The 23,402-nt window shown below is 43.8% G+C and overlaps 1 protein-coding gene across 7 annotated transcripts in view; it reads left to right on the forward strand.

Annotated features, from left to right (window-relative positions):
• The window catches only part of TLN2 (talin 2), a 426,489-nt gene that overhangs the window by 320,727 nt on the left and 82,360 nt on the right, over nucleotides 1–23,402 (forward strand). For all 7 annotated transcript variants that reach the window (XM_072808970.1, XM_072808976.1, XM_072808972.1 and 4 more), the window contains 8 exons: nucleotides 6,228–6,321; nucleotides 8,215–8,304; nucleotides 10,916–11,038; nucleotides 12,354–12,497; nucleotides 14,102–14,263; nucleotides 20,262–20,402; nucleotides 20,862–21,043; nucleotides 22,133–22,265. In XM_072808970.1, the coding sequence (XP_072665071.1) occupies nucleotides 6,228–6,321; nucleotides 8,215–8,304; nucleotides 10,916–11,038; nucleotides 12,354–12,497; nucleotides 14,102–14,263; nucleotides 20,262–20,402; nucleotides 20,862–21,043; nucleotides 22,133–22,265 (1,069 nt within the window). The remainder of the gene's footprint in view (nucleotides 1–6,227; nucleotides 6,322–8,214; nucleotides 8,305–10,915; nucleotides 11,039–12,353; nucleotides 12,498–14,101; nucleotides 14,264–20,261; nucleotides 20,403–20,861; nucleotides 21,044–22,132; nucleotides 22,266–23,402) is intronic.

Here is a 23,402-nt window from a genome sequence, read left to right on the forward strand (position 1 = left end):
TGTTGTTTTCACCTGAGGAGGCAGTTAATACAATACAATGTCTGCTCCAGGGCCACTCAGGCAATTAAGTTCAATAAGTAGTGATTGAATGCTGGTATGTGGAGAAACTGCAATGACAGCCTGGGAAGATTTTGTATTAGCAATCCCACATTCGTTTTCCTGAACCAAGAGGGCGTAGGATGTTTTATGTTTCTCTGGTGCTGTAGGCATGTTTTCTTAGCACTACTTGACATCACTCTATATATAGGAAAGCTAACAGCAGTCAGAGATGAAGTGTGGGTAATAAGGATATATAGCGCATTTGGAAACCTTTTCAAAATGATCAGTGATTTTTAAAATGCATAGCTTGAATTCTACTTTTCAGGTTTTTTTTTTTTTTTTTAACTTGATTTTGCTTGTTTGCTTGCTTTTTTTTCCTGTCTTTCTCTTCCCTGGGTGCTCAATGGCTGTCTTTTTGAGTTAAGTTCAGAGTCAGGAGACCTGAATTGTAGTCCAGGCTTTAATGTTTGACATACTTGGGATACATTGATTGGATTTCTCAACCTGTCTCAACTTTCCCATCTGCAAAATGGGTATGGGTACTACATCATCTTTAAGTTCTAAGTTCTTGTTAGTTCTCAGTACACAAGATATCTTTGTGCTTATGGTTAAAACTGGTCTGTGGTCCCCTTTTGCCTGGAGTGCTATTTTATGTATGTATATAAGTATGTGTGTATTTATTTGCAAGTGGTAGGGGGTGGAATTAGATCATTTTAGAGCAGGTCCCTTGGAAACACTTGAGTTTCTGTAGCTATTCCTAGGTGTGTATACTTAAGCTTTGAACAATAGCAAGAGCCACTAGGAGATTGAAAAAATCTCCCATCCCCCATCTTATGCTTTGTGACTGTGCCAGTGTGTGCCCTCCGAGGGGTGGGGGCTGAGGAAGGAGGGGTGATGGCTTGTCTGTTGAGCAGCTGTTTCTCATATAAAACCCTTCCTCGATTCCTCTTTTTCCTACAAACAGCCTTTGGATAAGGCAATTGATGTTTCCAGGTATCTGAACTCAGATGTTTTTCATGATCTTCAATTTTGTGCATCATTTCAAAATTACAGTTGCCAACTTAGAACTCACTGTTCACTCTCTGAAATCCTGGAAGAAGGGGAAAGTGTAAACTGGCCTTTCGAAAGCCAGGTAAGGGAGGAAACACAAGCCCTGACAGAAAATGGCTGGTAGCACAGCTCTGTGAGTGTCTGAAGGCCCCCTGGTGGTGACATTGAGGAAGGGGCCTGGAGACTGAGGTGACACTTCCTGTGCCTCTGTCCTGGCTTTCAGCAATTGACTGGCAGTTCCAGCCTGATGGTTTCACAGCCAAGTACGTCCTTAAAAATTATCACATGAAATGCTTGTCTCAGGACAGAACTGTTGCCAGAAGATGCTGGCACATTCTCCTTGGTTTCTTGGCCCATGTTGGGAAGCTCTGCTCCTTGAGGTGGTTTCCCAGTGGAAGCTCCAAACAGGTCCAGTGAGTCAGGCAAGCTGTTCTTCAGAGGTGAAGCTCTCTGCACAGCTAGGATGCATTCATTCATTCATCTGGCAGATTTTTATCACATGCCTGAAATGGGCTAGGCCCATCACTGGGTACTGGGCAGGCCCACACTGTGATGAGACAGAGATGGCCCTGGTGGCGTTAGGGCAGGGGAAGCGCATACATTCACACAGCATGCTCCCCTCATTTCATCTGGACACCGCGGCAGCCCTGCACCTGAGCACCCTTGGAGCGGCAGGGATCTGACTGCCATTGACTCTCATCTACAGTCCCACTGCCCTCTATTCCTGAGACAGCCAAGCCCTGCCTGTGCTTCCTGTGGATGGCCCCCAGAGGCCCCAGGATGCCATTGTCGGGACCTGGACCAATGTAGCCCATCATTGTCTCCTATGTCAGCAGATTTGAATCCTTTGTTCTTGACAGTCGCCATGTTCTTCCTGCTCTGAAGCAGCTGAGTATCCCCTTTCCCTCTGCTGTTCATTCTGTATCAGAGCCCAGGTACATTTAAGGAGTGCAGTCCTTTGCTTTCTGGAACTTAGTGAGGACGAAGCGTATTGAGTGCCCAGCTTGTTTGTCTTCTTCCTGTGTAATTGTTGAGCTCTGGCTCTCTTCTGATGAGTTACGTAGAGCTGGAGACTCCCTGCCAGCTGTTCCTCAGCTTTTTCCCTGGCCAGGGGCTGGCCTGATTCTCCCTAAACTTAGTCAAAGAAATAGAAAACCAAGGTGCAGTTGCAAAAAGGAGGGAGTGGCCTACCCCTGAGCACCTCCTCTGCATCACTGCTCACACAATAGTCACGCTGGCCCAGAAGGCCTCCCTGGCTGAGAAGTCTTCATGCCCATGGCTGCCAGCATTGGGACCCAGACAGTTTTTGAGCTACTTTGTCTCCTGAGGGTTCCCTAGAACTTTGCAGGTGATTCCTCTTCCTGGGCTGCCCTTTGTTTTGAGGTTCCTACCAAGCAGATTTCCTCCTGTCTCCTAAGATGGTGAAAAAGAATGACCCAGCAAGCAGCACTTCCACACTACAGAATAGAAAAATATAAACTAGGTTGTCTGTTGGTCTCCTCTAGAATGTTGTCTTCCTTTTATCCAAATCAGTCTCTCACTGGCTTTTCCTATTGTTGCGGTCCACATTGAGCTCTCCCATGCTGAACCTGTGCCCTCTGTCTGTGCTCCCAGCAAGCCCAGAATGTATCTGTCAAGCGTCTTGGAAGTTCGGGATCCGTCTGACAACCTACCGCCTTCACTGCTTCCTTTGGCTTACCTTCTTTGTGCCTTATCTGTTCATTATCCTGCCTCTCCAACCAACCAGATTGTAATCACCTTGCTTTCCTAGAGAGACAAACTATATTATTTTTTAATTCCCATACCGTGTACAGAGTAGGACCCAGTGGGTAGAATTTGGGGTGCTGTTTTTTTTTTTTGCCTGCATAAGGAGGCTCTCCCTTGAGGAAGGGAAATGTCTGATATCAATGTTTTCCCCGCCAAGCTCCTTAACAGATGATTTATACTTAACAGATCATCAAAAGCACAAATTAGTTGACCACCTTCTCTCACCCCTCGTCCATCTCCATATCTATTGAGAATTTCTCTCCAGAGCTCCCAAACTAGTTGAATCAATTCAGTCAGAATCTTTGAACGCTAAACAATTTGTACGTTAGAAAGCCTTTTTTAAGATCTAAGGTTATAAATTCCGATTTAAAAAAAAAACAACCGAGAGTGGCTGGATATGCCTAGATAGATAACAAAACACAAGAAAACACTACTTCTGGATGGGGGAATTACTTTTAACTTTTTTGTATTTAAAAAAAAAAAAAAAAACTTGTGTAGCTTTAATCATTTTTTTTCTTAAACTGGAAAAATATTTTAAAACTGCTGTTCAGGCTTATTTAGATTCATATAGAACAGAGGAGGATACTCTCTTTGGGTCTTTGTGACAATGTAAGTTGACCAAATCATAATTTTTATTCGATTTACCTAAATTTTTCTATTTATTTTTTTTTAAGATTTTATTTATTTATTCATGAGAGACAGAGAGAGAGAGAGAGAGGTAGAGACACACAGGCAGAGGGAGAAGCAGGCTCCATGCAGGGACTCGATCCCGGGTCTCCAGGATTAGGCCCTGGGCTGAAGGTGGCGCTAAACCGCTGAGCCACCCGGGCTGCCCTAAATTTTTCTATTTAAAAATAAAATTACTTTAAAAATATTATAAATCTCACATTTTGGTATGTTGTTCTGTCATTTTTTTTTCCTGAGTATATATGTTTGTAAATTTTGTTTTACTTAACTGTGAATCATGAGTATTCTTCTGTGGTAGGAATATACTGTGCATTATGACTTTTAATGGGCACCCAGAATAGCATTGTAGGCTATGTATTTATTTAATCAGTCCTTTGTCATTGCATATTTGGGTCGCCTCTAATCCTTTGATATTACAACCAACTGCTATAGTTTGAAACATAAAAACACTATTTTTCATTGTCAAATCTACGTAACCTCTTGCCTCTGGGCCACTTATTTTATTATTGGCTATCTCATCCAGACTCTAAAATGAGTTATGAGGATAAATAATACCTAAATCATGCTCCCTAGTCATGGATCACTATTACCCAAGTGACTCATTCAGACATCAGTGCTGTGCTGGCACTTTTATGGATTGTCTAACCACAGACTGCTGGTCTTTTGAGGGTTTTTTACTCCAAGTTTTTATTTGAAAATTTTTCACATCTAAAAAATAGTTTAAAAATGAGGACAATAAGCAGCTATAAAGTCTCTGGATTCTCCAGTTATAAACAGTTTTTAATGGAAAAATCCTTATGTAAAAACTAGATTTTAAAAAATGCAGATTCACAGGAAACATTGAAAGAAATAAGCTAAATGGAACACTGGTGTGATACGTGGAAATATCCTTATGTGTTGTGTCATCACTGTTGAGGGCATTTGGCTCCCTTCGTACATGAACATCACATATGCCAGCCTGCCCCCTCGGAGGTGTGTCTTGAAGCCTATCACATGGAACAAGGCCCTGGACTCTCTGAGGGACCCCTCTAGAGAATATATCAGGGACCACACCCTCCAAGATACCCAGAATTGTCCTGCTATCTCAGTTGTTACTGTTTTGCTTTCCACCACAGAGAACCCAGTGCTGCTCTGACACCTTAATTAAGCACTTTGCTCCAAATAAATGAATTGCTAGAGTGAATCTTACAAAAACTATTTTGGGATTCTTTCTTGAGTTCAGGAATGTTTTTCTTCTTCCCATCCTCCTTAGCTAAATTTAAAATTCAAAGCAGTATCTCCTCATCAAATAATTAAGCTGATTGCCTTTGTACATTGGCAACATCATTTTCCATCTAATTTGATATTCTGTGGGAAGCTGCAAAGCCAATTTAATAAAATGAGGCCTCTTTTATATTAGGCAGCGCTAATGATTAACAGCAAGTGTGCTCTATCTTGTTTTTGTTTGTTTTATTTGAAGTTGCAGGTTAGCTGCAGTGGTTAGGATCTATGAATAGAGGTTAGGGCCCTGCTGGAATATAGACAAGTTATGACCATGCTGAAAAATGGTTACAGGTCTGGCTTTGGAGTCGGAGAGTCATGGGTTCAAGTGTGGTTTTTGCTTCTTATTTGTAGCATCCCCTTAGAAAATTCTCTCCTATCTCTTGGTTTGTTTTGTTGTGTTTTTTTCCATTTCTAAAACACAAGAGTATTCAATTTTAAGAATATAAAAAAAACTGTGGTATTGGCAAAGGATTAGACGCATAGGTCAATGTGACAGAGTCCAGAAGTAGACCCACATAAACATGGCCCAGGGATTGTCAACAAAGTTACAAAAGCAATGCAATGTAGAAAGAATAGCCTTTTAAATGAAGGGTGCTGGAATAATTGGACTTACATAAGCCACCCCATACCCACAGAAAAAGAACCTGGGCCCATATTTCACACCTTATACAAGAATTAACTCAGAATGGACCATGACTTTCTAAATGATCTGTAGTCTAACCTAAGCAGGAGTTAAGCAGAGGCTGCTTAGGAGAGGTGGAATCCTTGCCAATAGAGAAAAAACTCTGAGCTGCCTCTCAAGTTCTAAGAAGAATAGACACATATATAAAATCATGAGTCTCTAATTCCTATTAATGTTAAAAGAGCTGTTTTAAAGATAATTTGGGGATAGCTTCTAGGAACTAGCGAATCATGTAGAATTTCATGGAAAGAAGAGATTTTAAAATCATGAGCAGTTTATTGTATGTATGCCTGCTGTGTTTTAAAATATATAAAACATTCTAAGCTATACAAAAGCTATCCAAAATAGCCTCAGATCATCTTATTCCTTATGGGTTGCTAATGAAGGATATTTAAAAACAGTGTTAATATGATCTCTTTGCTATTTGCAACTTTGTTGTGAATTCTTTCCTAAGAATATATTAAAAGATAGTCATACTTTCCTAAAAGAACCATTAGTACCCTTTAAAGGGAAACCAAATGAGTAATCACAGGCAAAGTGGGGACACTCATTCTATCTTTGCTGGTTGTGGTTTATTTTTGGTTGTTCAGAGCCTTGTCGAAGAGCTCTCACGGGGACCTCAGCCTTTATAGTGAATTCCTTGTATTTCTGGTGATCTTACAAAACATTGTTTGGGAAATTGCTGTTGATCTTTACAAAATAAAACAAAACAAAAACCCTTTATCTGTTTCTGTTACAGAGCTGTGACAGAGAGTATCAATCAGCTCATTACTCTGTGCACCCAGCAAGCTCCAGGCCAGAAAGAATGTGATAATGCCCTGCGGGAGCTGGAGGTAGGTTCCTAGAAAGGTCACTGGGATTTAAGAGGGTTTGACTCTCTGTCCTTCCCAGAAAGGGTCAGTTTCTTCTCCTCTGTTTTTGCCTTATATCCTTACTGGAAAACTACTAGGAACCAAAGTTTTAATCCTAGTGGAAAGATATTAAAGATTTGGTGGAATTATCTTATCATCTCTGCTTCCCCTTTTACCACTAGGATGAGAGTTATTTTGTTAAAGGCCTCTATTTCAAATAGGAAGAGGCCTGGGTGTAGGCTGAAGATGAGCAATTTCTACCTAAAAAGTTTTGGAGTCATTGTGTTGGGGCAGTTGGGAGAAGCCAGGATAGATGTTCTTTTTGAATAAAATGATTTTGCCATATGTTTTATTTTAGTCACTGTAGGGGGCACATTAGTGGAAACCTAGGAATAACACTTAACTACACAATCAAGGTGACTATGCGACCTGTAGTGGTCCAGAACACAGTGTGCACGCTTTTCAATTTACATTCATACTTAAGGTTTATTTATAATGGAAAATTCGTCTGTGCCCACAGGATGTATGCGGTAAACAGAAAATCAGTGTACCCACTTGTATGCAAAGCAGTCGTAACCAGTACAGGTTGTATTGAAATAGCCAAATAGATATCTCAGTAGATACGGATTGGTTGTGCCTGGCTTACCTTTAGTTTTCTGGATGATTAGCACGGGAATACCCACCATGCCAGAGGGGGTCTGATTGCAGCTTTTGAAGGGCTTGATTGAGGCCCTGTCTGCTGGTGGCGATCGGCCAGTGTGCACAGCTGGAGGCAACAAGAGGCTTGTTACCACAGGACTCAAGCATTCTGAAAACAGTGGAGGCTGTTTCCTACGTTGGGCTAATTACTATCCTGTCCTGGTCTGTTCACATTCACAAACATGATATGTGGGCTTTTGGTCTAAATCAAATCTATAGGCCCAGATACAAAAACTCTGTCCTTCAATGGTACCCTTGGTTGCCAAAATCATGACTCTTTCAGGACTGTTACTAAAACCATTTTGATTGTGGGAAGGGTGGGAGGAGGTTCTTCAGTGAAATGAACTCCTTTATGCTGCCTTCTTTCCTGAGATCCTTAACTTCTTAACTCAGCAGTTTCTACCATGACCTCCCCCAATCCTTGGTAACTCAAATGACTGTGTCTTTTTGTTGACTGTGCCCCAAAAGCTGCTGGGTCCTGGTGGACACACTCACTCACTGGGGAGAAGGTTGGATGGCTCCCCTGGCAAATTCCCTCATACATGACTGTTAGAGATGTTACAACATATGACCCAGAGAGATTTTTGGTGGACTAGAGATGATGGGGCAAGCCCCATACCCTGCTACTCCTAAAGAGGACTAAATATTTTCTGTACTTTTTAAATTAAAAACAAATGAACCATCCCAGTGGGCAGTTTGGGGGTGTTACCTTCTTTCATGCCCATGCATTAAAAGATTCCAGAATTGAAAACTGAGGGGTCTCTTCACGTAGAAATAAGTTAACATATCCTTGAAAGGTAAACTCCTCAGAGTTACCCAGCAGAGAAATCATGCTAGTTGACCATTGTCTTGCATTAGCTTTTAGATTTTCTTAAGGAAAAAAAAAAAATCTCTCCCTTTTGTGGATACCATGCTTCTCCTTCACATTTGTAAACAGGAGATTCTCTGTCGAAGCTAACCTGAGACATCCTCCTCCCTGCCATCAATGTTAATGTTGGTAGGAGGAAATCTGAAGTCACACATAAAACCCTCTAAATTCCTCTCAAGGATGTGGATAAATGAATGATCATGACCAGGATGCTATATGTAGAGTGCAAGCGAATAGTTAGTATTTTACATTGAATCTCTTGTTCTATATCACTTGCTTGCTCTTTAAGTTGTGTTTTCCTTCTGTAGACTGTCAAGGGGATGTTGGACAATCCTAATGAACCTGTCAGTGACCTCTCTTACTTTGATTGCATTGAGAGTGTGATGGAAAACTCCAAGGTAAGCCTGTCTATGCTATTAATGTTGCTCCTCATTGTGGGGAAAAATCTAGACCTGCTCCAGGTGCATCTGCCTATGGCCAGTCTGTGTGGCTGCATCTATTACAAAGCCTGACTCTGGCGCCCTTTGCTCAGATGTTTCTCAAACTTGGCTGTGCATCAGAATCACTTAGAAGTCTTGTTAAATGCAGACTGCTGGACCTTACCCCTGAGTTTCTGATCCAGTAGATCTAAAGTGGGGCTGAGATTGGACATGTCTGACAAATCCCCAGGTCCCTGCCATGCCGTCCAGAAATAACACCTTGAGATTCAGTGCTTATACCATGTCATAGATGAGTCTTACTGTAAATCAAGTCATAGATTTCTTTCTCTTGGGACTGAATTCCAAGGGAAAGCCCATCAGTGGCGTTGGCTTTTATAAGACCCTCTCATGTATTCTTTCTGCCATCTATTAATGGCATCATTCTCAAGGGAATTGAAAAATTGGGGGTTCTTCTGGGAGGTGGGAAGAATGAGAAGATGTAAATATTGCAATGGTGTGTGTCCTGCCAAATCTTAACCTTGCTCAACAATATCTTATTTCTTCATATTTGCTTTGATGTGGGTAGCAATAGAGGGTGGTGAGACTAAAAAGATTTCTTAATGGAGCAATAATGATTTTTTTTTTAAAGTCAAGAAACACCTATGATGGCAATACCCAAGTTTTTGAGAATGATTCAAAACCGAATTAATATTAAATACAAGTGAGACGAGTGGATATTGAGCAATTGCCAATACCAAGTTTGTACTTGGAGCACATGTGCATGTTTGTGCAAATCACTCTCATGTTAGCTTTGGGGGCACATCTGTGTTGATGATGTCAGGCAGAGTATGCTTTGCATTGGGCTAAGACTAGAGTTTGCTCTGTCTAGGATCCTTTGTGGAATTTTGGGTTGCCTTAAGGGAAGGGTGTATGTGTCTTACATACTTAGATCCAAAGGAACTCTTCCTTCTTAAAGAGGGACACAGGGTAATAGGAAGGACAATACTGTGCATACAGATATCTTCTAACTTCCCCACTTTGCAAGTTTTCATGTATGCTGGACTATTTTGTATTATCTAAGCAACTTCAGGGAATTTTTTTCTCTATCCAGAATGGCTTATTAAAAAAGAATTAGGTATTGGCAATGCCCTAGTCTCTCTAAAGGATTGTGTTCAACATCTTCCATTCCACCATCTGTGACGCTAGGAAGTAGACTAGGACCTGTCCTTTTGGGGCATAGAAGACAGAGCACCAGCTATGGGGCATGTGTCCTGCATCTGCCCATGTGACCTTCTGCTTGACCTCTCTGGGTTGATTTCTAAATATTAAAAATCCCTTTCTGCTGTTATTTTTTTTAAAGATTTATTTATTTATTCATGATAGACATAGAGAGACAGAGAGAGAAAGGCAGAGACACAGGCAGAGGGAGAAGTGGGCTCCATGCAAGGTGCCCGACGCGGCACTCGATCCCAGGACCCCAGGATCGTGCCCTGGGCCAAAGGCAGGCGCCAAACCGCTGAGCCACCCAGGGATTCCCCCCCTTTCTGCTGTTATTTTAAAGCCCTCTGGGAAAAAAAAAAAAGGACATCAATGATTTTCAAAATAAGGGGAATACTTATAAAATTTAGGAAATAGGTTTAGGGTTCAGATCACCTATCTGTTGCTATCTATCTATCTATCTATACATACACACACACTGTTTAACAAAGACATATTTAAATTTTACTATCAAGTAAATGAATAACATCAGCTAAGGTATGTCTTCTGCTTTCTGAGGTGTGACTACCTGCAGTTCAGTGTACATGTCTGATTTTTACATTCTGAGATCTGACAGGTCTCACTTGAGACCATTTCACCTGTGGGATGCCCTGTATAGGTTTTACTTTATTCATCTGTGTATATTAACTGTACCTCTTTGAGATAAAGATATGCTTTTTCCTTTTTTTTAAGAGAGAGCCATGGGATCCCTGGGTGGCTCAGCAGTTTAGTGCCTGCCTTTGGGCCCAGGGCATGATCCTGGAGTCCCAGGATCGAGTCCCACATCGGGCCTCCTGCATGGAGCCTGCTTCTCTCTCTGCCTGTATCTCTGCCTCTCTCTCTCTCTCTCTCTCTCTCTCTAGGTCTCTCATGAATAAATCTTTAAAAAAAAAAAAAAAGAGAGATTGAGCAAGCAGGACAGTGGTGGGAGTTAAGAGAGATGAGGCAGAGAGAGAGGGAGAAAATCCTCAGCAGACTCCACACTGACCGTGGAGCTGCCCAGTGCAGGGCTCAGTCTCATGACCCTGAGATCATGACCTGAACCAAAGTCAAGAGTTGGACACTTAACAGACTGAGCCACCCAGGTGCCCCAAGATAGAGATAACTTTTGAATGAAAGGTTCATACTTTCATTATGCATTTCTCTTTCTGGAGCAGAAATGTTATAATTCTCTTAAATCTCCTCTTAATGCAAATAAAGAAAAATAATGGCAAATATCGTATATTAAGTGGCCTTTAATGTTAAAGTTGGAAGCATGGCTCCCTTTTCCCCTTTTCCAACATGGCTGGAAGAAATTGGGGTTTAATAGTGTCACTGCTTGGTTGTTTTGCAGGTTCTGGGCGAGTCGATGGCAGGGATTTCGCAGAACGCCAAGACTGGGGACCTCCCTGCCTTTGGGGAGTGTGTGGGGATTGCGTCCAAAGCCCTCTGTGGGCTGACAGAGGCTGCAGCCCAGGTAAGGGCCGGGCCCCCATGGCCCCCAGGTGTAGGACTTCCAGCCTTAAGGCCTCTCTCCTATGCTAGAGTGAGGATACCAGGAATACCACACCCCTGTGAGAGGCATGTGTGAGCTCCAACTGAAGCTTCTTCCCCAGCCACCATCATAGAAACCATGGCAAAGCAGAGGTTCCTGTGCTGGTTGGGGCATTTAGACAAGGCAACAGCCAGTTACCCCCCAGGAGCAGAACAACCTGATGAGGACAGTGACATTCTGAATATTGTGGGCCCAGCATAAGAGTTCAGAGACCAGATTTGGGTTTTTCTTTTAAGACCACTTTTACAGAGGAGAAAAATGAATATTACATAATTCCCATTCTCTCTGAGGCTTTAAAATTGCAAAAATCTTCGTCATGCTCTTTTTAGGATCAGAGGGAGAAAAATTTTGATACCATCCTGCAGAGACGTAATCGGGCATGTTCCTTGCTTTGGTGCCACTGTCCTCTGCATCTCTAATAATAATTCTTGGGGTCCTGTGACTGAAGCTTCAAAAATTGTCGGCATTTACCTTGAAGGATTTACCATTTGACAGTTACCCCGAGGCTGAGAGATTTTACTGAACCAAAGGGAAACGTCCCTAGTTTGGGGGATGAAATTGTTCTTATCCTGCCCCTCAAGTCTCTCAGGAATGACTTAAGGTTAAAATTCCCATTAACAGTTTAGTTCTTTCCCTCTGATTTGACTAACACATCCACAGGGCTTAAAAGAGAAGACCTTCTCTTACAGCCTCTTGTCCTCTTCGAGACCACATAGTACCTTCCCCACCCCCCCACCAGAGCCATCATACTCATTCTCCTTACTTACTATTGGATATACTGGCCTCAACAATAAGGAAGCTGTTGGCTATGAGATGAGAAACTTTCATGCATGGCAGGCTCCAGGGTTGGCCGACCCAGCAGCTCTATGCCGTTGGTCTCCACTCACATTTTTCTGTCTCTGCCATCTGCCAGCCAGAGAGTCAGCCTCACACTGAGCCTGGGTACCCTCATGGTCCCAAGATGGCTGCCAGCAGCACACAGGGCTGCTTTCATCCTTATTCAGGCCCCATTAGAAAGCTGCTTGAGGCTTTCTTAAGAACAGAGAGACTTTGTTCCCAGAAGCCTGCAGGAGACTCTGCTGCCATCAGCTCGTCTGTCCTTAAACCCTTACTGATGAGATTACCCTGACCAAACCTACACCAAGGAGCTCCTGAGTATGCTGCAGGCGCATTGCCAGGCCCTCGTCCCCTACAGGCTCATCTGGGTCTAAGCTGTGCTTTCCTCCTCCCTTTCCAGGCTGCATACCTGGTGGGCATCTCCGATCCAAATAGCCAGGCAGGCCACCAGGGCCTCGTGGACCCCATCCAGTTCGCCAGGGCTAACCAGGCTATCCAGATGGCATGCCAGAACCTGGTGGACCCCGGCAGCAGCCCGTCACAGGTAACCACGGGGTGAGAGTGTGAGGTCTGTGAGTCCTTAAGCTCCTGGAAGTGGTTTGTGGGAGACTGTGAGAAATGAGTAAGGAATACTGTTCTTTCAGAGCTTGCAAAGCCAGCTAAATGCAGTGCTGTGAATAACAACTTGAGGGGGGAATATTACAAAATATGGTAAGCGTGGCAGTGTGTCAGGGCTTTCAAACGAGGTGCTGCTAGGCAGTAGGAGTAGAGTAATTACTGTGAGATTCATCGGGAGTCTCATGATTTCATTCAGGTCAGAGAACATGGGTGGAGGGCTTGTTCTGTGCTCAGCAGTAAGGGTCAACACAAGTAACCTGATCATGTAGGCCCTAGCTCTAACTCTGTTGGAGAAAGCTTGGAAGATGGGGGTTGCCAGGATGTGATGAGAGCACCAGGGATGCACAGAGAACATATGAGGAGCTATCAAGGTGCACGTCACAGAGATGGTGGCACTGAGCCAGGCCTCAAAGTCTAGTTAGAATCCAAAGTGCCTAAAGGACCCACAGAGGCATTTTAAGACTAAACAGTATGTGCAACGCTCCATATCCAAGTAGCAGGGAGCCCTGTTTAAGCAGCTTGTGCTAAAAGGAACAAGAACTGGCCCGTAGGATTACCAGAGGCAGCCCGTGAGTGCCATGTCCACTGTGAACCCCAAGACCAGCATTCTTTAGGCAGGAGGAGGAGCCAAGTTAAGGAGGCACTAGAGGGACCCTCTGACCTGCCTTCCAGCCTGAGAGCTGATGTGGAAGATGTCAGGGCACCTGACACTCGTCTCTGTCCAGTTAAAGACAATGGGGTGTTACCAGCCTCAGTAAAGTGGGTCAGGTGGGTTCAAGAGACTTGTTGGGGTTAAGGGTGGGGCCTGGGAGATGCTGGACCCAGACCCCTTACTAGGGCCTGCAGTCCCCCTGTGGGTGAGGAAGGAACTGATGCACGTTGGTGTTTATTTTCCTCATCTAGACCTGGACTCCAGTGTGGTGGCCATGAGCTGCACGTGGCCATTAAGCCCTTGAAATGTAGCTGGTCCAAACTGTGATGGGCTGTAAGTGTAAAATACACACTGGATTTTGAAGACTTGATATGATAAGAAAAGATAATGAGATCTCAGTATTCTTAAATTGATTACCTGGTGAAATGGAGTATTTTGGATCTATCAATTTAAATAAAAAGTTATTGAAATTAATTTCTCGTTTCTCTACTTATTTCAATGTGGCTACTAGCAAATTTAAAATTTCATATGTCGTCCACATTATACTTCCGTCAGGCAGCACTGGCCCAGACCCTGGACCATGTGCCTCCTGGCCAGGGATCCTGAAGCAGAGCTGATCCCCTCTCCTTTCAGACTATCTGGAGTCCAGCCCTCTCCCACTCCAGCAGCACCTCCTTTCCTTTTGTTTATTCTCTCTTACTTAGCCTCTCTTGGCATGGTTTTGGGGCAGCAGAGCTAGACACGCATGTTGTAATCACATGGGCCCTAGATATGTGAGCTGAAGAGGAACACGGGGCTCGGGACCAGGGTGGACTCCTCTGACCTGCACCCCTCTGCACTGACCATGGGGTGCTGCAACCCAGCTCCATGCTTTGTAGGTTCTGTCAGCGGCCACCATTGTCGCCAAGCACACCTCGGCCCTGTGCAACGCCTGCCGCATTGCCTCGTCCAAGACCGCCAACCCAGTGGCCAAGAGACACTTTGTCCAGTCAGCCAAGGAAGTTGCCAATAGCACTGCCAACCTAGTGAAGACCATCAAGGTAAGTCACGGAACAGAGGTCTTAGGTGATCCCTGTGTCACCTGTTACAGTGGGGAAGGAAGTATGCAGGATTTCAGTTTTGCTCTTCTCAGGTTTGTGTCTCGTGAAGCCTAACACCTGATAGAAATCATTGAGATATTTATCATGAAAAACCAACAGCCTTGGTTGGTCTCCACTAACCTTCTTAAACTGGAGGGAGCAGGGTTGCCAAATTCTGTACTTGAGAAGCTTGGGGGCAGAAATGTGAAAGAGGTTGGCTATGAGGCATTGCTTGGCACTGTGGATAGCAGACACCCTGTGTTTATCGTAGCTGCTGCTGCGGAGTGATTTTGAGCTCATTGGCTCCAGGGAGTTGCTGGTAGGGGGTCTGCCATTGTTGCTAGATATATCTGGACCTAGAGAGAAGGTGAAGGGGAGAAGGGAATGGGAAGCTTTGGGGAAATCACTTGAAAAAAATCAATTTAATCTACCCTGTGATTTCTGTTCTGTTTATAGCTGCTTGAATGTTTGAAACAGAGCATCAGGTTTTTAAAACAGAGCATTCCATGTTCATACCAAGTTCATCTTTGTGTTACAGGCCGTGGACTGATTGGGGGAGGGAAGTGAAGTAGCAGGTACCCTGTGAGGAAGGAATTGTAGCAGCTGGCCTGGAGTAGGTATAGGTGGGTGATAAAGCCACAAACCCAGTCTACCCCAAGTGGGGATCAGGCAGCCGCTGGCAGCTAACCTCAAAAGGAAACAGCCACATCTGGGAGAGCAGGCCACAGGCAAGGAACCCAGAACCCCCTTCCAAGCCTCCAAAGCAGTGTGTCACGGAAGGCAGGCTACCAGCTCTGTGTAAACCCAGATCTGAGAGGGGAAGGCCAATGGAGGGTTAACACGTATTTAGGGATTGTCACACACATTGAGGTGGGGCGACCTGCTTTGTTACTGGGCAGGCCCTTGTGTAGTGCTACTCTGTCCTCTCTGGAGATAGCATATGACACGCATCATTTTCCTTGCATGATGCTAAAGCACTTGAGTCCTGTGGAGAAATCAGTCCAGAGGCGGAAGCTAGGGGAGAGCACGCAGCCCAGCAGCAGTTAGGAGCTGGCAGGTGAGAGCACAGGACGGTTAGCCCTGTCAGCAGTTTCTTACCGTTTAAACAAAGAGCCTTAAAAGAGTAAAGCCTGCCTATTTGAAGACCATAATAAGATAGGTTGGAAATAAATTAAAGCCAGTGAGCAGGTGCCCCTGGGATCGTGGTGGCTGCTCACCTTAATTACCATCATCGTTCATATTATTCAAAATTAACAAAGCTTACATTTTTAACTCTTTGGTTTGTACAAAGCTCGTTTCCAAATGTTTGGTGTAGATTACTCATCCCAGTTCACAATACCACCCTGTGCTTGTCATCCTCGTTTTACAGTCTGGATACTAGGCGCTGGCAGGTTAAGTAACTTTCCCAAGGAGACCCAGCCAGTCAGTGACACATAGAAATTCAAACCCAGCTTCCAGAACCCCCACCCTTTCTACTCTTGATCCTGCTCTCACCCTGCCATGCTATCCAAATCCAGACTAACTTAGGACCGAACACCTCGGTGTGTTTGCACTCCTTGTGTGCAAACTGGGGGAGGCCAGGATGAAAGACAACAACAGTTGAAGGGAATGACATCACGCACGGGTGGTTGCTGTATAATTAACCGACTTCAGTCACACTTGGCCATTTTCTGGTCGTTAGGAAACAGACTATATTTAGATGGAGCAAGGGAGGGGGAAAAAAAAACTGTTCTATAGAAACTCCTGGGAACCTTTCTTTTGTGCCTCCTCCTGCTCTAAGTCCTGACCTATCTCTGTATAAAGCATCTCTGCTAAGATCTCCTCTCCTTTTCAGATTCTCCTCACGGTGTCAAACCCTCTTTGCAATTCCCGGCGGCAAATGAGCTCTTGTGATGGCCTGAACGATAGGCCTGTGCAGGAACATCAGAGGAGGGGTGCGGGTGATTGTTAGGTGGGGAAGATGAAGGCGTCGTCTCTATGAGCTCCCTGGGAAACAGCAGCTATGCACAAGGAACAGAAATGAACCCATTGCCCCTCGACTGGTTGAAGTGTGCTTGGTTTTTCAATTCTCACTGGGTGGCAGGGTTTGCCAGGGACAATGAGCCTTGTTTTTAATTTACTAATAGGAAGACAGTAATAGTCCTTTCCCTGTAGCTCACCATACTGTATACTGAATAGATTTCCTGTTTCAAGGAATTGGTTAAAAATCCTATCCTAGAACAAAACAAATGAATATTTAATTCTTTCAGTGTTTAAAACTACTGCCCTCATAGCTGCATTTTGCTCTAAGTTTTAGGCTGCTTAGTCCCTTTTTTTTTTTTTTTTTTTGCTTTTAACCATGAGGATGTGCCCGCGCTGCCTAAATCCCAGCTGCCACACCTTTATAGACACACAAAAAAAGGAGGGACCCCAGCCAGAGGAACATTGAAGACCAGGGAACAGACCTTCACAGTAGGTTATCAGGACCATTAAAATATGTGCCCCCAAGAATCTTAAACTTCGGGGCACCTGGGTGGCTCAGTGTTTGAGTATCTGCCCTTGGTTCAGGTCGTTATCCTGGGATTGAATTCCACATTGGGCTCCCCACAGGTAGCCTGCTTCTCCCTCTGCCTATGTCTCTGCCTCTCTGTGTCTCTTGTGAATAAACAAATAAAACCTTAAAAAAAAAAAAAAAAGAATCTTAAACCTCTACCGATAGCAGTCTTCAAAATCCCGAAGCTTGGCTCAGCAGGAATAAATATCCTCACCTTCCTCCCTGGCAGATTGCCCTAAATGCCAGCTCTGGTAGAAGCACACGACCCCTACCCACAACTGCTGTCTTTCCGCTGGTCACTCCACACAGGGTCACCTGCTTCTCTGTTTTTCAGTCAGCTCATTACTAATCTCGAATCACATGTGTGGAATGTGCTATTTCAGATGTGCGCTCATTCAGGTTTGGGTACCAAGTAGAAATTGTACAACAGCTTTTCTTTTTGTGAGGAGTTGAAGCATGGCCTTGCCTCTAACAGCAGAGAAGAAGCTCAAGTTTTGGGATTAAGCATACCCACGGTATACCAAAGATACCAGATCTAGCTCTTGTTAATTGAAGTTGACTTGACTATAAGTATGTCTTCTTGGTCATCCTTAGGTTTGGATTGGTAAAGAAGGTTGGTTTTTTGTTTTTCTCCAGAAGAAAAAGAAAAGGGAAAACTTCTTGGGCTTTTCTTACTCCTATTCTCAATGCCTTTGTCTAAGGTCAGAAGAGAAGGGAGCCAGGGCTTTTGGGTTGTGGTTTGAAATGTGAGCTTGGATAGCCTGCCACTTTCTAGGTGTTGTTTTATATTCTAATATTGGGGATTTGTGATTAAGGTCCCAAATCTTGAAGGTCTTAAGGTCCCTTCCAGCTTCCCAAAGTCCATGAATCTTTGATTCTGGTACACATGCAGAAACTGTTTCTCCCAGACTCCTGTGGGATTTTGCTAAGAGAACATCCAAAAGAGCTGGCCAGGGATGAAGAGGATCCTCGTCCTCATGGGCCCTGGACATTTGGCTAACTGAATTTACCCCTTCATTGTTGCAGCTGCTGTCCTAGATATTCTGTGACATGGAAAGTCCATATGAAAACTATCATATCTACTTAAAATTTCACCAATGAGCAGATTTGCATATTCAGTTTACCTGGGTGGCTCCACCATCCCCAGAGTGGAAGCAGCATTCAGAAATGACATAATATCTGTGTAAACCATCCTCTCTGATGCCACCTCTAGTGGAAATAGCTTTTCCTTTTTGAAAATGAAAAAAAAAAGTGGTTGATAATAGCTTCGGTGTTGTGTTCCACATTCAAGATCCTGTCCCATAAATAGCAATGGGCTGCATGGTATGTGATTTTAGTGCCCAGGCTCAAAAAAATATATATATATCCTTTCTTCATCTATTGGCACAGTCTATGAAACTGCACAATTAGAAAACCATTCCTTGGGATGTACCTTGACCAATCATCTTTTCATTTTGATAATGTTCAAGTAAAGGTTGGTGGCTTGACCAGACACCTGCCTTCCTAATAGGCCAAGAGGGCTGTATAAGGTAGAAAAAGGGGACAGGAAGAGTGTAAGGAGATAAGAACAGGAGGAAGGAGTGGTATGAAAGGGAGGCTTGTCATCTTCCATTGAGCTAGAAGCCTCATCATCCCTGCTGGAGGGAGTGTGATTGGCCACTGGTGCAACTGGGATTTGAGTTCCTTTGACACCGAAGTCCATTTCTGCCATCCGTCTGCTACTGGTGTGCCCATGTCGGGGCCACTCATGTCAGGTCCTGCTGCGTAGTATCCACCCTGCCTCCCAGCATATTTCAGGTTGCTCTGAAGCCTCACCTCAAGGAATCCATGATGTTCATAGTGCAATAAGATTAGACTAACAAGATGCCGTGTGGGTGACAGGTGCCAACTCCCCATTTACTGAGCACAAAAGTGACGGTCAAAATGGAGGCCATGTGTGAGCAAGAAATAGCACGTAGGGTTGCCACTGGGTCTGGAAAAATGGCAGAATTGGTGAGGTTAGAATAGAGGTTAGTGCCTACAGATGAGTAGAGGCAAGCCATGCATGGTATTAGTGAAGATGATAAATTAGCCAGGCTCCTGGGAATTCCTCTGAAAATATGAGCATGGTGGGATGTATAATTATTGTACTAAGCTGCCACAGCTTGATTGGAATGTAGTTGTTATTCAGAAATAGCCGTTAGAGCACACGTGCCAGCCTACTCTTGGCTTAACTGAAAAATAACGCTCTCATCTCAGATCTGGTTTGTTTCATAATGCTGGCGCCCTGGTTTTTTGTTCACTAATTGTCTAAATTGGCTTTTATATATTGCTCAGAACAGTTGCATTAAAAGTTTAATTGGTCATTTAATGGGGAAATTTATATTCTTCTACAGATATAACTGCCTTCTCAAATGTAACCCTTTGCCGAGAGGAAGGGACCCTGTCGTTGTAGTGTGTCCCCTCCCCACACAGTCTGCAGGTTCTAACAGTCTTCTTCGGAAGGTGGGGTCAGGTGTTGGGGAACCACAAGTCCAAGGGTTAACCCTTTGTTAAGCAGCCTTTCATGAATTACAGGATGTGTTCCTGGATTCTTCTCATCTAGGCCATTAGTCAACAGAGTGATTGATCACTCAGTGCCACCTGCTATTTAAAAAAAAAAAAACTGAAGCATAAGATGGATAGACAAAAATGTACATCATATAAATAGAGGTCCATGAACTTAAGTTGAATACACCTAGGTGACTATAGCTAGATCAAGATCTAGGGCATGATCAGCCCCCAGAAGCCTCGTTTGTGCCCCTTCATCTTCTTTGCTCTGAAGGATGACCTGACTGCCAACACCCTAAATTAGTTTCACCTCTTTTTGTACTTGGCACACATGGAATCATACAGTAGGTGCATTTTTGTTTCTGGCCCCTGAAATACTATGTGAGATTTGTCCATGTTACTGGGGGTAGTTCTCGTCCATTCATTCCCTTTGGATTCATTCCACTTTTCTCATTTCAGAATGGTGGATGTGGACACTTTACCTCCATAATTCATGCAGGGATATCCAAGTAAAAGAAAAATTGGAAGTGCTATGCAATGTAAAGTATTTTTATAATTTGGGAGGGAATAAACTTAAAGTAAAAATGGATGGGGAAGAGCCCAAGGATTATGGTGTGAAAAGTGGGGAAGAAAATGGTTCAGCTGCAAAGTCATATGAGCAGGAAGTTGGTGGACTTTGAGGTCAGCTGCCCTGTGAACCACATATTAAACTTTATTTCTTATAATTGCTGAGGCGCTCTGCTTAATGGCTTGATCTCTCCAATTATTTTTTATGAATTCAACAAACATTTTCAGTATTCCCATTAAACCACATACTTCCACTAGGAGATGATTACCTTGGCCAGGAGTGGTTTGTGCATTTCAATGGGATCATGTCTCTGTGTTTTCTTCTATCAGGCCCTGGATGGGGATTTCTCTGAAGACAATCGCAATAAGTGTCGCATTGCCACCGCACCCTTGATCGAAGCTGTGGAGAACCTGACAGCATTCGCATCCAACCCTGAGTTTGTCAGCATTCCTGCCCAGATTAGCTCTGAGGTAGGGAGTCTTTGCAGCAAAGATAATACTGGGGTCTTTGGCTATTTCGTGTGGCACCAAATCCACATGAACAGTTAAGAACTCCAAAAGTTCTGTCTCGTAGAACGTTGCTGTTGTCAATGACAATACATGCACAGAGTTAATGAAACTCAAGATATACACGTATCTTAAGTGCTAATGCCTTAGCTTTATGTGTTGAACACAAGCTCTGTACTTAAGTTTGGGGCTGATTCTTTTCTTGGTATGCGCCATATTTGAAAATGATACTTACGAGTGAACGTGGACCCACGTCCTTGCTATCCAGGCTCTGTGTAAACCAGCCTCCATGGTTTCCTAACCTCTATGTCTCTTTCTGAAGAACACAGGTAGCGACTTGGCAAAGAATAGAACCTTCCAGAGCCCAACTCATTCACTTAATCTGTGCACCCTGCCCTTGACTCTTCTGCTGTTTGCTCCCAGGGTTCTCAGGCACAGGAACCGATCCTGGTCTCAGCTAAGACCATGCTGGAGAGTTCATCATACCTCATTCGCACTGCACGCTCACTGGCCATCAACCCCAAAGATCCGCCCACCTGGTCTGTGCTAGCTGGACACTCCCACACTGTGTCTGACTCTATCAAGAGTCTCATCACCTCTATCAGGTTAGTTTCTCCTCCAGAAATTGCTGGAGCCTACATCTAATCAGGGTGGAAGGAGGATAAGCCCAATAGGACTTTGATTTGATAGATGTAGCTGATCATTATCATCTTTTTATTTGGCTTTTTGGGACCAGTGGTAGTTCTGGACACAATAGCTAACCTAAACATTCACTCTATGTCAGAAACTGTTCTGAACATTTACCTATATTACTTTATTTCATCATCACAACAGCCTTGTAAACACTGCCATGGTCACCATTTAACTGATGAGAGAATTCAGTCAGAAAGGAGTTAGGTAGTATTCTCATGATCATCCCCAGGCCTGATGGCCTAGTCCCACTCCTAACCATTGTCTAGACCTAGGAGCTTAGGCAGAGAATACCAGTGTTTATTTAGCAGGATTTGAAGTTACTTTATTTTGTTAATAAGGCAAAAAGAATATTCTAGGTCCCACAGTAACTCTGGGCATCTCTGAACTCCCTGGCAATAGCATGAACCTGAAAAATCCCCAGAGTCGGTGTAACATCTCTAAAGTTGACCAGTTAGTACTCCACAACGTGGAATACATCCTTTTCCTTAGCCATACTTTGGTTTTTTATTGCTTTTGAAACTCAGCCCCCCCCCCAAAAAAAAGAAACTCAGCCCCACTGTTCTCTCACCTAATGCCTTACAAGGAAAAATCCACTAGATATTTTAACTCCTACCATAGGACTTTGTGAATAATATGTAATGTCAAGAGTATAGTATGTTTGTATAAGAAATAGCTCTGACCTTTTAAGAAAATAATAAGGGACCTATGTTGAAGTCAGTGAAGTCTAAATAGTTTGATGAGTGGTTGTCTATCATCAGCCTGAGATGAGGAACAGCATCATGTCTTTCTCACTCAAAATAAATAGAGCTCACACGAGTGTTAAATTAAGAAATGCATGGGCTCTGCAGAGAGACATTCCTAAGCAAGGCTCAGGGGTTCACTCCTTAAATAAGCAATCAGACATGGTAGAAAGTAGATAGGGGCTCCCGGCCCACCATTGCTGCAGCAAGTTGTGAGACCTGAACACTGAGGAATCTGTTTGACTTGCCCTGTCCTTCCAGGGACAAGGCCCCTGGGCAGAGAGAATGTGACTACTCCATCGATGGCATCAACCGGTGCATCCGGGACATTGAGCAGGCCTCTCTGGCAGCTGTCAGCCAGAGTTTGGCCACGAGGGATGACATCTCTGTGGAGGTAGGCCGGGGCTCGGTGTCTGAATCAGAGGCCTCTGAAAGTACTTAAGAATCACAGCTTTGGGGAATGGGGCCAAACACATTTTTGATGCTGGCATTTCATCACAGAATTACCTTTATCCCTGGAACCCACCTGGGAAGTTTGTGGAGGGAATAAGGCAGATGCTGAGTAGAAACGCTTTGGTGAAGGAACACATGTACTGCTGGAGTGGAAATTACAAACATGGCTGAAATTTGGGGGGAAATGATCACTGTCAGATGAGAGTATGTCAGAAAAGTGAGGTTACCGTATTCAGTCTAACACATCAGTAGAGCAGACCAAGACATGTAAATTTTGGAATATTTCCTTGTCATGTTTTATCAGTGCATTTTTTGACTAATGGGCATATTTAGCATTAAAGTCTACACATTTGGTCTACTCAGAGGTAAAGGATTCTGCACTAAGTTGCCCGATATCCAGTGCTGGGAACCTTTTGCACTATATTTTTAATTCAGAGCCATGGCCCTCTTTTGCCAATTTTTTCAATTAACCTGTCCAAAGGCCCTTGATTCATACTTCCTTCTTTCTACTGAAAGAACCTGACACTCAGGAGGTGCTTAATAAATATGGATGGTCTGTTTACTGACCTGTCCCTTACCGCCAACGAATTCATCCACGGTGAACTTTGCTGTGGTCTCTAAGCAATAGGCCCAGAGTTGCTCATTTTTATTGATAGAGCTGTCGATTTTACTCCAGCTCTGCTCCCTTCCCCCCACTGTCAAGAAAAGAAAGAAGAAGGGCACCTGGTTGAGCATCTGCCTTCCGCTCAGGTTGTGAATCTAGGGTTCCTGGACTCGAGTCCTGCATCAGGCTCCCTGGAGGGAGCCTGCTTCTCCCTCTGCCTATGTGTCTGCCTCTCTCTGTCTCTCTCTCTCTGTCTCTCTCTCTCTCTCTCTCTGTCACACACACACACACACACACACACAAATAAATAAAACCTTTAAAAAAAAAAAAAAGAAAGAAGAAATATTCTCATCCTATGCAGAATGTTAGAATTATTGTCAACTTTTTATTAAAGTCAGGACATGCATACAGAAAAGTGTGCATATCCTAAGTGCAGAGCTTGATGAATTATCACCAACCAAACACAGCTTTTAG

The sequence above is a fragment of the Canis lupus genome, chromosome 32 (assembly GCF_048164855.1).
Source record: "Canis lupus baileyi chromosome 32, mCanLup2.hap1, whole genome shotgun sequence".
NCBI lineage: Eukaryota > Metazoa > Chordata > Mammalia > Carnivora > Canidae > Canis > Canis lupus.